The sequence below is a fragment of the Chiloscyllium plagiosum genome, chromosome 3 (assembly GCF_004010195.1).
Source record: "Chiloscyllium plagiosum isolate BGI_BamShark_2017 chromosome 3, ASM401019v2, whole genome shotgun sequence".
NCBI classification, from domain to species: domain Eukaryota; kingdom Metazoa; phylum Chordata; class Chondrichthyes; order Orectolobiformes; family Hemiscylliidae; genus Chiloscyllium; species Chiloscyllium plagiosum.
Genome location: NC_057712.1, coordinates 55,443,119 through 55,458,923, shown reverse-complemented (window position 1 = coordinate 55,458,923; position 15,805 = coordinate 55,443,119). Strand labels below are relative to the sequence as shown.

General features: G+C 39.1%; 1 protein-coding gene and 1 non-coding gene across 4 annotated transcripts in view; both read left to right on the top strand.

Moving 5' to 3' along the window:
• The first annotated feature begins 18 nt into the window (after positions 1-18).
• On the top strand, positions 19-101 carry trnal-cag. Its single transcript has one exon. It is a non-coding gene; the product is annotated as a tRNA-Leu (tRNA).
• LOC122543534 (retinitis pigmentosa 1-like 1 protein) overlaps positions 45-15,805 on the top strand; it is a 24,121-nt gene continuing 8,360 nt past the window's right edge. The window contains exons 1-3 of one of the 3 annotated variants that reach the window (XM_043682344.1): positions 45-420; positions 8,282-8,930; positions 14,390-14,558. In XM_043682344.1, coding sequence (XP_043538279.1) covers positions 8,295-8,930; positions 14,390-14,558 — 805 coding nt within the window. In that variant the 5' untranslated portion in view covers positions 45-420; positions 8,282-8,294. Of the gene's footprint in view, positions 421-4,224; positions 4,492-4,909; positions 4,993-8,281; positions 8,931-14,389; positions 14,559-15,805 lie in introns of those variants that run through there. The other 2 variants (XM_043682335.1, XM_043682352.1) reach the window with 2 other exon arrangements.

Genomic DNA, 15,805 nt, shown 5'->3' with positions numbered 1-15,805 from the left:
CACGAGTATTCCGTGTAAGTCAGGATGGCCGAGCGGTCTAAGGCGCTGCGTTCAGGTCGCAGTCTCCTCTGGAGGCGTGGGTTCGAATCCCACTCCTGACATGTTTTCATCTTCTTTATAGCGGTTACGTATGAATGAATTCATAGAAAATGAAACGTGTTAATTTATTTTGCAATTTCATTCCCATTAGGGTCATACTGTTTTCCGACGACTATGACAGAACAATGTGATTATTCTTCTCCCAATGCAAGGAGCAAGAGTTTTCCCATAACAATGTGGACATTTTGCTGTTCATTTCGGGTTATCCTGAATTTAGAAAAGATGGCGAGTTCCAAGTGAAGTATTTTCAGTACACCGCCTTCTTTCGAAGTTAATGAAGCACAGAAATATGAACTCGGAGAAAGAGGATGGCGACAGCCGGTACACTAAAGATTATTCTTAATTAGATTATTACTCTCAATCCTATTAGTTTGCGATTTTCTCCCGTATTACTTTTGCAGTGAATGCGAGACGATAGAGATTAGACAATTATTTGTTTATTTAAACTATTTTACTGCACTCGAAATATGTAAGCAATGATATTTGCATGTACATTAAAAGTACAATGTTTATTTTTTATATTTAATGAATGGGAAAAACATCTGTACGTTAAGAAACCAAAGCAGAAGTTGCTGGAAAAGCTCAGCAGGTCTGGCAGCATCTGTGCAGAGAAATCAGAGTTAACCTTTCGGGTCCGGTGACCTTTCCTCGGATTGTTCTGAGGAACCCTTTGAGGAAGGGTCACCGGACTCAAAAGATTAACTCTGATTTCTCTGCACAGATGCTGCCAGACTTGCTGAACTTTTCCAGAAACTTCTGTTTTTATTGGTTTGTATGTTTAAATAGTTAGTGAACTGTAAAACCTTTACACTCAGTAAAAAAAACTGCTGGAAATAAAAACCAAACAGAAATTGCTGGAAAAACTCAGCAGGTCTGGCAGTATCTGTGGAGAAAAAGCAGAGTTAACGTTTCGAACCCAGTGACTGTTCTCAGTGAAGGATCACTGGGCCCAAAACATTAACTTCACTTTCACTGCCAGACCTGCTGAGGTTTTTTTTCCAGCAATTCCTGTCTTTGCTATGAAAACCATTTTGAGAAGAATAAAATTTATCACAAATTATTGAGATATTCAGATGTCACAACAGTAAGATGAAATTCAAACCATGATAGTCAGCTAGATATCCGTACAGTTGAAATTGTTTCAATCCATGGTAACTCAGAGCTATGTGACTAGTGGAGCAGTTGGTGTATAGGAAGAGGAATCGTTCAACCCAGCCAACTTGCCAACATTCAGCATGACTGATCTGTATCAACTCCATTCAACTAGATTCACACATTTAGCCTGGACTAACCAAACAAAATGCTGCTATCATTCAACACCTGGATAAGACCAAACGTGGAGTACTTTGAGCAGATCTTACTTAGAAAAGATATATAGGCCTTGAAGGAAGTACAATGTAGGTTTATACAATGTAGGTTCAATGAAGTACAATGAACTTCAGGCATTAGGTTTTGAGGATAAATTATTTATATTTAGGCCTTTTTTTCTCAACAATTTAGAAGGTGATCATCAAGATTTAGAGGGTTTTTTTTATAAGGTGAGGCTGATTAATCTGGGACCTCTCACTGGATCATAGGTAGTTGAGGTTTATAAAATTATGAGGAGTATAGATTAGGTGAATAGCAAAGGTCTTTTCCCTATGCTACGGGAGTCAAAAACAAAAGGACAAAATTTTAAGGTAAAAGGAAAAAGAGATACCTGGGGGCAATTTTTTCACAGATAGTGGTTCATATTTGAAATGAACTGTCAGAGGAAGTGGTAGATACAAGTACAATTACAACATTTAAATACATTTGGACAGGTACATAAATTGGAAAGGTTTAGAGGGATATGAGCCAAATGGATGCAAATGGGCATAAATTAGTTTGGGAAACTTAGTCAGCATTGATAAGTTGAACCACAAGGGTCTGTTTACATGCTGTATGACTATATGATTATATAGTTATACGAAAATACAGGGACATAATCTGAGAATTAGGGTCAGTCCATTTCACACAGGATGGTGGCTGTTTGGAACTCTGTTCCATAAACAGCAGTTGAAGCTGGATCATTTGTTAATTTTAAATCTGAGGTAGATAACATTTTGTTAAGCAAAGATTTGAGGGATGTGGGCAAAAGGTAGATATATGGAATCATGCCACACATCAGATGTGATTTCATGAAATGAACAGGCTGCAGGGGCTGAATGTCCTACTCTTGTGCCAATGTTTCAAAGTTGATCAGTTTCAGTTTTGAAATTTTCAACTGCCCAAGCTTCAATAGCATTCTGTACAGAAACATTTCAAATTTCCAGTACACTACGTGCAAAGAAGTAATCCTATTATCTGAACTTTCTAGCTCTTCCTAGCATTTTCATCTTTTCCTTGCGTGTCTTTGTGATATAACACTTGAGTCAGTTACTGTATCCACTCCCCCAGTATAATTGAAGCAAATGTTCTTTGACTTCCACCCCATGCTCCCAAATTCTCCCAATCTATATCACCACCTCTAATTTTGATCATTCAGTTCTGACATCCCATGATTGAATGTTTCTAAAACAAAGAACCGCAGATGCTAGAGATCTGAAACCAACAAAAATAGAAATTAATGATCTCCACATTAGGAAACTATTAAGATTGATGCTGACCACTAGTAAATGTAAAATAGTGTGGCAAGGTTACTTAAATATTCTGCACAATTGAATTCACTGCTCCCACCATCCATTCTTTTCCTGCTATCTTCAAACTGTGATACCGTCACGAAATGCTATTTGCCCTTTAGTAACTAACCTCATTCATTCTGCACCAGTGAGTCCATGGCTGGATTTTATGAGCTATTGTATTCAGTCTGCCCCTCACTAACAAGTCAGTTGCAGGCCCATCCACCCAAAAGCTGGTTGCCATTTTATGCTTGAAGCAGACCTGAATAATTCAGAATAGAATTTCCCTTCCCAACCGAAAATAAATTCTGCTTTAGGCAGCTGCTAGCCAATCTGTTTGTATGGCAGGTCTATAGTCCCAGCAGCCAGAATCAAATGCACACTGATGGCTACAGCTGGACTACAGGCATTTCCCAGGAAGAATTGTTGGAGCCTAAATATTAAAGGTAATTCTGAAATTTTGGACAGGCATAACTGGCAGATTCAGCAAGGCGAATAAGGAATTTGGAAGGCCAGCAAGAGAGGGCTAAAGGAGTAGAATGATTTTGTGTGGAAAGGTGGATGGTCTCTGATGGACCCAGGAGATTCTCAAAGCAGGTGTCACCATTTTATGCTTGACAGCAATCCATAGTCTGCAAGCTGCTGGACTATGCATCTGGCTCCACCTTCCCCTGTAAAATAATGGTGGAGGTGGAATTATTCGCTTAAATAGCCAATGCCCAGAATAGGCCTAAGGACAGGCAACTACCTGACACTGTCAGCACCATAATATGCGAATAGGTCAGGGTAGGTGGGAAAGCCACAGGCTTAATTCTAAAGGCCCTCTTCAAATATGCTAAATGGGCAGATAACTTGCTATACCAAGGAAGGTATTGAAGGCCATACTGATTGCTTACCCTATGTTCCAAGCATCTCAGATTTCAAACTTATAACGATACCCTAGAATTGTCAGGAATAAACATTGACCTAGACGCTACTGTGAAACGTTTGATGGATAAAACATACAGACAAAAGGTTCAACACTATGTGTCTAGTGCTAGAAAGTGTAGATTTAGCATAGTTTCAGTGGTACAGACTCAGTGGGCTAAATGGCCTCTTCTCTACTCTATGATTCTGCATGTCTTTTTTATTGCATTTTTTAAAAAAATTGAAATGAGGGAAAAAAATTGTTTGAAAATCCAAAAGAGAACCGAAACACTTGATGTGGTGATAATTGAAGTGTGTGTGATGAGTCTGGCAATTTCTACATTGCTGAGGTAGAAACAGCAGCCTTTGTTGCCCTAAGAGAATTTTAAGCAGAAAAAATACATATGTGATGACATTGAGGGTCTATGGAAATTTTATAACATTTGAAGGGCCCTCAGAAGCAAAATAGTGAGAGCCTTTGGTCTACAATCTTTGTACATGCTGTAATCTATGGGTTAATTATGTGGAGTACAGACGTCTCAAATAATAATCTTCTTATGCACAAGCTAATCTTCTCCATAAGAATCTACACAGAGAAGAAACTGTTACCAATTCACAAGACTGTATTTATTTCGATGGTTTTTACATTGGATTATAAGAAATATTTTGATATTTAGAAATGCTAAAAAATACTGCAGCGCTGGGAATACAAATGAGTTACAGAATGTAGATATTCATCCAATGCGATGTAGGAGTTAAGCTGGGTTCTAATTCTGATCAGACAGACACACAGAAAAGGACAAGCAATTTAAAATAGGTTGAGAATGGAATTAAATCCATCATAGAGGTAAGTGGGACCTGAATTTAAAGAAATATTTATAAAGTATCATAATACTGTGCAGCAATTCCAAATGTAATCTGTTTTGTTTCTTTATTTTTTAATCAAAGTTAAGACTAATTGCATGGTTTTTACTTCATTTTTTATTTATTGAATAGTAAATCAATTTATCTTCACATATATAAAGTAAAAACACATAAATATTAATGAAAATATAATTTTCTTGCAGTTTCTGTAAACTCAAATTGCATATTAATGCAAATTTTTAAACACTTTATGAATTTTTCCAGAGCTTTTAAAGCTTGTGCTCAGAAATTGGATGGTTTGTAGTTTGATGATTGACATTAGAAGACTGATCAGGTCCTCGTGATTGTCAGTCATGTTGATGAGTATACAGTTGGGTTGGCCTTCACAATGGACTGTGTATTCGGCTCAGCCTGTTCACTGTAGTGCAGTGTCTACATTTTTATTAAAAAGTTGTACAGCTGAGGTATCATGATCCCTTGTGAAGTAAGTTGAACTTCTCTCATATTACTTTGATTTAGAAGTTTTAGTTTACAAGTCAACAGATTACAATGAAAACGTTCCTGGACCTTCTTACTGTTCATTTAATGCATGTAGTTATCATGTGCAAGAAGCAATTTGTCATTAAAGTTAAATAGTAGTGGCTGTAATACTTCGGCGTTGTATGGATGGAAGTATGATTTTCCCTGTAGATGTGTTTTAAAAGAAATTTCAAAATATTTTCAGATAGGTTGTATTGAACAGAGCACTGTATTCATGAAACTAATATCTATTTAAAAAACGATCGCAGTTTACTTCATATTCTACCTTATGATGTTGATATTTAGAGCACATTTTGAAAAATCAATTTCTGTTCTAATTACAAAATGTGACATTAGAATGACAATGTAACCTGGAAACATGAGATTTCGTTAAAAGGTTATAAATATTATTTGAATGCATTAAATAGGCAATTAATATTATTGTGAAAGCCTGTCTTTCCATGTAAACTTAAGCATCTTCCAAGCTAATTTATATTTGATCTTTGAAACTCTTAAGTTGGATTTTCCAGATGTGGCAAAAACCCTGCTGAGTTAGAGATGGGGCAGGCCCTGTGTTCAACAATTCTGGTGAATGCTGAGCACAGCAAGTTGCTGAACATTAGCAGTACTTGCACTGCTGCTGAATTGTCCACCTCAGTAGACAGGCAGGAGGCTGGAAGAACACAGCAAACCAAGCAACATCAGGAGGTGGAGAAGTTGACGTTTCGGATGTAACCCTTCTTCAGGACTGTGTGTGTGTGTAGGGGGAGCTGCAGATAAAGGGAGTGGTGGGGGACAGGGTGGTGAAGTGGGGATAGGTGAAGACAGGTAGAGGGTCTGACCTGGTTGGTCAATGGGAGGAATGAATTCAGTTGGTGGCTGGGAGGATTGGAAGGGAAAGATTGTAGATGGGCGAATTCATGAGTTGTGAACTCACAGATACCTAGGATTTACTGCATTTGAACTGAAATACTTTCATATGCAAATACCCTTCCTGACTGCTTTAGTCATGTGACCTCTGCAGTGAGGCACTCAGTTCAGACAGCCACTTGCAGCCAATTCAAAGAGATGGTATAAATGATACTGTTTTGATATGAGTTTGTCACATGACATTCGAAGGTGCTGACATTGAGTGCTCAAGAACTGTACAGGTTGGACCCTCTCATAAACCAGGATCATTGTTCTCTCCACCAACATTTCTAACCTACAAGTCCATGTTGGTATCATTAATAGCAGTTAATGGGTTTCACCTGTTGATGCTAAATCCAGTCTCCTCCTTGCAGTTCACCTTGAGTATAAATTGTGCATTGATAAAAAAAAAGATGGACATTCAGTCAGAGTTGATTTGCTGGATCATATGGGTTATGAAAATTATGAGGGGCATGGATAGGGTAAATAGGCAATGGATATTTAGGCAATGTCTTTTCCCTGGGGTGGGGGAGTCCAGAACTAGAGGGCATAGGTTTAGGGTGAGAGGGGAAAGATATAAAAGAAACCTACGGAGCAACGTTTTCACACAGAGGGTGGTATGTGTATGGAATGAGCTGCCAGAGGAAGTGGTGGAGGCTGGTACAATTGCAACATTTAAAAGGCATTTGGATGTGTATATGAATAGGAAAGGTTTGGAGGGATATGGGCTGGGTGCTGACAGGTGGGACTAGATTGGGTTGGGGTAACTGGTTGGCATGGACGAGTTGGACCAAAGGGTCTGTTTCCATGCTGTACATCTCTATGACTCTAAGACTCTATGACTCTACCTGTCTTCATCTATCCCCACTTCACCACCCTGCCCTCGCCTTCTCCTTTATCCGCAGCTCCCCCCACCCCAGTCCTGAAGATGGATTACACCTGAAACATTGAATTCTGCACCTCCTGATGCTGCCTGGCTTGCTGTGTTCTTCCAGCATCTACAGTTTATTTGTCTTTCACCTAGTTTTAAAGTGAGGCAGCTACAATTGTCCACCTTTAAATTGGTGGAATGCTAATCATTTCTGGCTTTAATGTTTCCTGTAATTGGTTGTAGAGACTATTTTCCCATCTCAGCATCCCAAATAATCCTGCAGTTTCCACTGCTGCATCTGTTTCCTAAACGATTATACATAAACTACATTCCAAATCTTGATCACTTTTCTATCCTCAGGATATTGACAATACTGGAAAAACAATTCTTTTATTCATTTCTAGTTGCAGTAAAACCATTCAAGTCTACAACAAGCATATGCAGGACAGAGCAATCAGACTGTAATGGCAAGTTACTCTCCTCATAGAATAATATTGAACCATTGGGCTTTTGTGACATTCCACAGCCTTTATGATCACGAGTCCAATTCTAATTTATTCAGCAGTAAGCAATAGATGAAGATAGTAGTAAATTTGAGTCAGTTGTTCCCTTATATCCATAGAGTTTGAAGAACTTACTGTCACACTCAAATAGATTTTCCCAGGAGCTTCAGAAATCTAGTGTCAGGATTAAATGGAAAAATCAAGCCCATTCTTCCAGGCAATATGAGCAACTCAGCAAACTTTCCAGAGGCAGTTTCTTTATTGGCAGCCTCCACACTTGTTATTCCAGTGCTGCCAGGCCAATCAGAGGGATGTCAGTACTGGAGCCTCAGCAGCCCCACCAGAAGAAATGGACAGTGCTGAGGAAGGTTATAGACCTCAGGTGTACTAAATATTGAAGCAGCTGCCAGAAGTGCAGTTCAAATAAAAGATTATTTCTTTGATGAAGCCAGCCTCAGAGCAGAGGGAAAACATCTTTCCAGGAATCATTTGGGATGGGATCTAGGCCTTCTGTGCACATGACCCTGTCATTCATTATTTTGGCAACAATAACTCCTTCAACCAGTGCCTTGATTGAGCCAGTGGCCTCCCTTCATAGTGGGAGCTGCATTCCATGGACGCTGCTGTGACTGTCAATTTGCCCCATTCATGACTCAGAAATCTCACTTGGATGCTAGTGATCTTGTTTCCCCACGTAAGTTCCCAGTCGGTGTAAGGGACTTCAAACTGGGCTTTTTTCTGTTTTCTCAGTCCCTCTGCCACCGCTGGGGCAATAAAATTCATCCCTCTGCTTCTAGGTTTTAATGGCCAATGAGGCAAATTACTGATGGATTGCTGGTCCAAGCATGAGTCAGCATTGCTGAAGACAAGCAAGGGGAAATTATTGTGGCAAAATCTATAGTCAAGCTGGATTGTACTGAAAATGCATTTCTTTGAATTAAGTTCTAAGATATATAACTCTTTTCCCTCAGGTTTACCTAACAGATGAGGATGAATCAAGTGCCTCTGAGTTATTCTTCTGCTACTTATGCATTCAACTTTGAGCATCCTTTGTCTATAGCAAACAAGGCCACCAACTTAACTGAAATAACTCCAGCAAAGAAAATAACCTTCTACAAAAGTGGTGACCCTCAGCTCACTGGAGTGAAGATGACTGTAAACAAACGGACCTTCAAGACCTTTGATGCTCTCTTAGATGATCTCGCCCAGAAGATTTCACTTCCGTTTGCTGTACGAACAGTGACTACCCCTCATGGAGTTCACAACATCAACAGTTTAGAGCAGTTGGAAGATGGAGGCTCATATATCTGTTCTCATAAAAAATATGTCAAACCAATAAATATGGACATAACTGGAAGAAAACCGGCTACGTGGCAGGGCAATAACCCAAGGGGTACCCATCAACATGCCACAAAGGGAGGAAAGCAGGAAGCTGGTGGTGTACATCACACTCAAATGGGGCATAAAAATATAATTCTTATTAAAAATGGGAATGTTGACATTCATTACTCAATTGTTCTCCACAAGAAAAATACACACAATTTCAGAAGTTTTCTTGAAGAAATCTCTGAGCTCATGCAGTACAATGTTAGGAAACTTTATACAATGGATGGAAAAAATGTAAGTACTTGCATAGTCCTGTCAAATGTTAGAATTTACAATTGCAAAACATGTGTTGACCCTGATTACTCACTCAGGATTAAACACAAACTTGAGGGATGGCAATTTGAGGGAAAGCAATTGTGCTGACAAAGATGTTTGGTACATTAGACATTGACTAGGACATTGGGATTTTTGTTTGTATCACCTCTGGATGCCAATTCTAGCTTTTCAAAGTAATGGTTGTGTCAGCTGGAAAAGACCTGACTGAGTGTTAAATTGTCAAACCAGGTGATTTTAGTTTGGAACTATGGATCGATTTTCAGTGTGGATGTGAAATATCATAACAATTTAAGAAATAGAACCAGGAGGAAGCGTTAGTGACTCTTGAGAGTTCTACACCATTAAATAAGATGCAAGCTGAATCTGTACATTAGGTTCACTCTCCTGCTCCATCCTTGTCCTCCTTGATTACCTTAGTGCCCAAAAATGAATCAATATCAGCCTTGAACAAACTTATTGACTGACCATTCACAAATTGCTGGATCAGAGAATTCCTAATATTCACAACTCTTGGAGTGAAGACATCTTTTCACAGTCCTAACTGACCATCCCTTTATCCTGGGACTATATGTTGAGTTCTAAAATCTTCAGTCAAGAGAAGTGACCTCAAAGTGTATGCTCTGATAAACTATGAATTTTGAATGCCTCAAAGAAATTACTTCTCATTCTTTAAAGTTCCAGAGAATATAACTCTATTCTCCTCAAACACTCTTCATAAGATAACCCTTTCATCCCAGGAATCAGTGTAGTCACATTTTGTTGCATTCCCTGCTCAGATAAAAAGGCAAAAACTACACATAGTTCTTCAGATTGATCTCATCAAAACCCAGCATAATTGCTACAAGACTTCCTCAGCTGTTAATCCCAAAGTGTTAAATCTCAAAGATGTTCATTTACAAATGCTCACCAAACCTTAATGATTTGATTTCCTACATTAAACTTACTGAAATTTAGTAACCACTGTTCTGAATGCTGTTTAAACATTTTACTTCTTGATAGAAGGTCTGCTTGTCCCAATTTACACTAAAGAAGTTTGCGAGCATTTTGACAATATGCCTATGATCTTACTTTGCTTGCTTTTGATCTCAAACACACCCTGAACATTTGTCCTCCTCAAGTGAGTTAGATTAACCTCTCAACAGGGATTTGTATGCTTATGAGCAAGCTGTGTTTTTAATTATTGATTAATTTGCTTACTGACTGTCCAAGCACGATAGGTCTCATCAGTATGATGTATTACATCAATGTTCACCATGTCATATTAATGATGATGGTCTAATAATCACTTATTTCTCAGGAATTGAAGAACTCCATAGGTTTGTCAATTTAAAGAGTAGGTATTACAGAAATCAACTGATTTCAGTATGTGCTGCTTGCAAAATCAAAGCAGGCTAACTACTAGGAAAAGTTGCAATACTGTATGCATGCAGTACCCAGAATCCTTAAAGTTAAAGTCTCTTAAAGGCAAGCTACACAGGCAACAGCTAGAAGAATAGCAGCAGCAGTGCCTCTGGCACCGACAGTGATGGAGATGGGGAGACGGAGTAGAGGCAGTGGAAAGGACAAGTTCTGTGCAATGTCTTTGTAAATCTGGAACTAGGCATTTACATACTCCCTGATGATGAAAGGATGCCATCTGGCAAATCGATAAATTCACCTAAATCTTGGATGGCATGGTCATCAACATCCTCCTATATAGCATTCCACAGGTTTCCTTCATCAAACTCCTATGCTCTGGAACTTGGCTGGCAAAAGAACATTCTTACCCTATGGTGCTGACAGCCATCTCCTCTGTATAGTACAGAAGATACTGGTGTCCTTTTAGTATGTAGATGATTTCATGTGAAGGTATGTCCACTGACATTAACTATTGTGAGGTCACCTGGCCCTTAGGGCATCGCTACCAGGTCCTTTGGCCCAGAATCCTAGAATTGACCTTCCTAATCATCAAATCCTGCTCCCTTCCAAGGTTGATCCTTTGGAACCTCCTTCAGAACCAGGTAATTTCACCGCCTTTTCACCTATAACACTTCAGTATCACATGCATCACTCTCGAACTCCTTTCCTGTCCTACTATTCAATTTTCTGTGTTCTAAGTTGCACCAATTTTTCCCTTTGGCCTGCTTTTAATGGTTCTCAAATAATGTTACTTGGAAGCCTTGCTGAAGGCAGAGGAAATTGTCAGGATTAAAAGAAACAAAGTAATACAGGATCCACTTGGCCAGATGCTAGAATCATATGGATGAGGTGGTTGCACCAAGTTTGTTTGTTGCCCAATTTGATCAAAGTGAGTGTAGGCCAATTGCAGAATGCTATCTCCATACCCAAAAGCTAGGTTAAACCAATTCGTCAATCTGTGAGCATTAACCTATGTGGTACTTTTCAAATGCCTTCTCAAATCCAAAAATAATACATCTCCTATTCCCTCTTATCTAGCATGCTATCAACACCCACAAAAAGCTTTAAGAAATAATGTGAGGAGCTTACTGAAAGATAAGTGTATTGACTGGAGAAACATAGAAAAATCATACATTAATCTTTAAAAGCAACCAAAAAACATTTGGACCAGGTGAAAAATTATTGATCTTAGATGGCGTATATCTGAAAATTTTCAGATATATTTTTCACAAAGTGCAACTTACCACAAAGTTTCTGAATGACAAGGAAGCTGTGGGGAATCTAACAAAATGATGAAGGGCACAATTACAAAATTTGAAGTTGACTCAAAACCTTTCAGCATCTTTAAAGGAGTGCTTTTGACGGCATCATGAAGACATAGATAAGTGGTAGAATAAGTGAACGCAAGCCAGATGAAATTGATTGCATAGAATTGTGAACATTTTGGAAAAAAGTACAAAGAGAGGCAACAAAAACATAATTCTAAAGGCAGTGCAGAAACACGAGATCTGAGTATATTTTCACAAATCAGTGTGATAGGGCATATTGGGAAAGTGGTTCATAAGGTATATGATAAGCCAAGAGTCCTGGTATTTACAAAGTCAAAGAGTACAAAAGCCAAAGCAATTACAGTGTAACTTTATAAAACACTAGATTGAGGCTACCCAGAGTATTGTGTCCAGTTCTGTGCATCACAGTGATGGTGTAACGTAAAGGCATTAGAAAGGATTTCAGAGCATAGTTCCAGAGATAAGGGACTTGAGTTATGAGGAAATTAGCTGAGGCTGCTTTTCTTAGGGACAAGAAGGTTGAGAGGAGGTTTGATAAGAATATTAAAAATTAGGAGAATCAGGACAGAATAAGTAAAGAATAACTGTTCCCATTGGCAAAGATGTAATAAATTAGAGGACATCAATTTAAGGTAACTGCAAAATAAACAATGGTGATAAAATGAAAATCTTTTGATGCAATGAATGGATGGGATCTGGAATGCACTGCCTGAGAGTGTGGTGAGCACAGATTTAATTGTGTCTTTGTAAAGGTTATTTGATAATGGTCTGAAGAGAAATACACTTGCAGGACTAGAGGGAAACGTTGGGAGAGTGTGAAGCAGCTGAGCTGCTCTTACAGAAAGCAGGCATAGACCCAGTGGGTTAATGATTTCCTTCTGTGCTGTAATAATTCAATGATTCTACAAGACCTTTCGTAACTTTCAAATCTTGGTTAGATTTTGCTTTAGAGCTGGAAATGTGTTGCTGGAAAAGCGCAGTAGGTCAGGCAGCATCCAGGGAACAGGAGAATCGACGTTTCGGGCATAAGCCCTTCTTCAGGAATGGGAGGTCTGTTGCTGGAGGCTTCGGATTTGTTGTAGGTACTGGTTGTCCTGGTTGGGTCCAAGTTTTGTTGGTCGGAACGTAGTCCGGAGTCCGTGCGGGATAAGTCGGTTCCGTAGGCAGGTGCTGAGGAAGGAGATGTGGCTGTGGTAGCGAGTCTGTTTGAGAATGTGGCTGAAGAGCTTCTGTGCAGAGGAGATGACCTGGGGGGTGCAGTGAGAGAGGGACTCACTGAAATCTTTGTAGAGGGAGGAAGAGAGCTTCTTCAAGGAAGGCATCCTTGTAAGAGGATTCGGAGTAGGTTGAAATCTTTGAGGAGAAAGTGAGGTCTGCAGATGCTAGAGATCAGAGCTGGAAATGTGTTGCTGGAAAAGCGCAGCAGGTCAGGCAGCATCCAGGGAACAGGAGAATCGACGTTTCGGGCATAAGCCCTTCTTTAGCCACTCCTACTCCACTGGACATACAATCAGTATCACAGGCTTCTCTTCATGAACATAGTTATCCTACTATGGAATCATCCTGTTGAATCAGGGCCAAATTTTCAGTGTCTTTTCTGCCTTTCCAAATGTCTTTAGAATTATTAGCAACTTTTACAATTGTTCCAAACTGTTTCAATTTCACTTTTCTTCAATTTTTTGCTGCCTAGGTGTCACACAAATATTCAGTGAATTGCATTCTATTGTCATTTATGTATTTTATAGAAAGTACTGTTCTGAAATGCTATGATTGTCTTGCAGTGTTCCATGTAATGAATGGATAGCCTTATCTTGGTGAATACGATATTCTGAACAATCTAAGTTTTACATTTTTTTTAGTTTATTACAGATATAGAATAATCAAGTTAAAACATTATGCATTGTAATAAAATCATGGTCTGAGATAGGGTTAATGCTGCACCGTGTGTGAATTCAAATACTCATCCAGTGACTTCCAGCAGCTACCCTGTTAATCAGCCTTATGGGAAAAGCAAATAAATCCAGGCAGATAGGAAATGTAGCAATGCTGTGCCACCAGTTAATCAAAATACTGAATTTAAGACCCATGCACAGCTCCCACCCTCTCTCCAGTAATAGCATATCCCTCCCTCTCCCTCGGTTACTCATAAGTCTTGCCAGAAATTACACTCTGAAAGGGCAAGTACTTCTATCCATTATATTCAGGAGCAACACCTCACAGACTGAACAGTCGAAGATTCCATTGCTGCAGCAAAGCAAGGTCATTATTCCTGGAGGGATTTATCACATTTTGAAGCATTTCCTTGTAAAGAAACATTACAGTCATCCCTTTCTTTCAGGGTTTGGAATTTTCTTTGTTGAGTGACAGGATATCACCCTGATTTTCATCACTTTCAAGAGAAGCATACCTCTGTTTCATCCCCACACCTTATTGTCATCCCCAAGGATGGCAGAACCACTCTGCATAATCAAATTACACCATCCCTGGGATTGCAGATAGGTTCCCTGGCAGACTAAACACATGGACACAACACCTGCACTCTGCCCACTTGAAAGTTTCCCATGGAATTTCAGTCATTGCTGTGTCCACCAGTCTTTTTTCCATTTTCCTTGATTTTTACCAAGAAGACGAAAGATACCTGTCAACGAAAAATAAAATGACCAAACTCTCGACACATTTTATAATGGAAACTATTTCCTAATCTGAAAAAAGATCATTGATTTTTTACAGGTTGACACCCTGCAGGCTCTTTTTCATTGCCCTGGTGTTCTGGTGTGTGTTGGTCATGAAGCACTCAAACCAATTGTGTATGAAAAATTCAGAAGACTTTCTGAAAAGCTGCCTGACTTATCAAGACGATCTCATATTGATAACCAATCCATTGATATGAAAACAAATGGTTAGTAATTTTCTTTCATTTATTTTACTAAAATATAAAAATTTAATGTAGCTGTGATCAGAACCAAAACTATGAATGATAGGATGTTCAATTAACCCACATGACTTTAATTCAGAGGTTGTTAAATGAAAAGCTCCAACTGAAAAGTTTGGCAAGCTTCGTCTTTTTGCAGACGATTTTAAGTTTCGAATTTCCTTTAATTTTACTTCAACAAACTCCATGCATGTGGAAAATTTGCAAAAGGAAACTACCTTGAAAGCTGGACTGCTGCAAATTGGAAAACTGGGGGAAGTTGGCTATTCTTAAAGGCTATTGTGAAAATTAACTGTGAGTTGCTTATAATTGGACTGCTAAATGAAGGAGACAGCACAGTTTGTGGTATCATGTAGTAAAGTGAGTAGAATGAAGGGTGATCCTCCGAGGTTTTAATTCATACCCACACTGAGTGAAAGGAAGGCCTAACCTATGGGAGGCCTAGTAGCATATGAAGTGCAAGCAAGACAAGATAATTGATGAAATTGCTTATATTGTGTAACACATTATGTTTAAAAGAATTAAGCATGTCAATGCTTAATTTTACCTCCCCCCCCCCCTCAAGTAATTTTACTTGATTCGTAAACTGCAAATCTATTTACATTGAAAATACAACACAGAAACAGTAATAAAAATAAGAAATATTGGAAATGCTCAGTAGGTTAGGCATCATCAGTTGAGAGAGGAACAAGATTATCACCTTAAGGTCAAAGAACTTTCATAAAATTCCATGAACCAGAAATGTGGTCTAACTGGTCTTCAAAACAAGAGGTTATCCTAATCACATATAGCTGCACTGCTCTTCTATCCTTTCCCTACAAACTAACCTTGAAATTTGTTCTTAAATATTGCCATAGAGCTGAATGTTCCCGGCCCTTTGGTAACAGGCTAACCATTTAATAGTCATGTACACAAAGAGGCATTGTAACTGTAGCTGAAAATGTGTTGCTGGAAAAGCGCAGCAGGTCAGGCAGCATCCAAGGAGCAGGAGAATCGACGTTTCGGGCATGAGTCCTTCTTCAGAAATGAGGAAACTGTGCCAAGCAGGCTAAGATAAAAGGTAGGGAGGAGGGACTTGGGGGAGGGGCGTTGGAAGGAGGGTGATAGGCCGGAGTGGGGGTGGGGGCAGAGAGGTCAGGAAGAAGATTGCAGGTTAGGAAGGTGGTGCTGAGTTCAAGGGTTTTATCTTAGCCTGCTTGGCACACTTTCCTCAT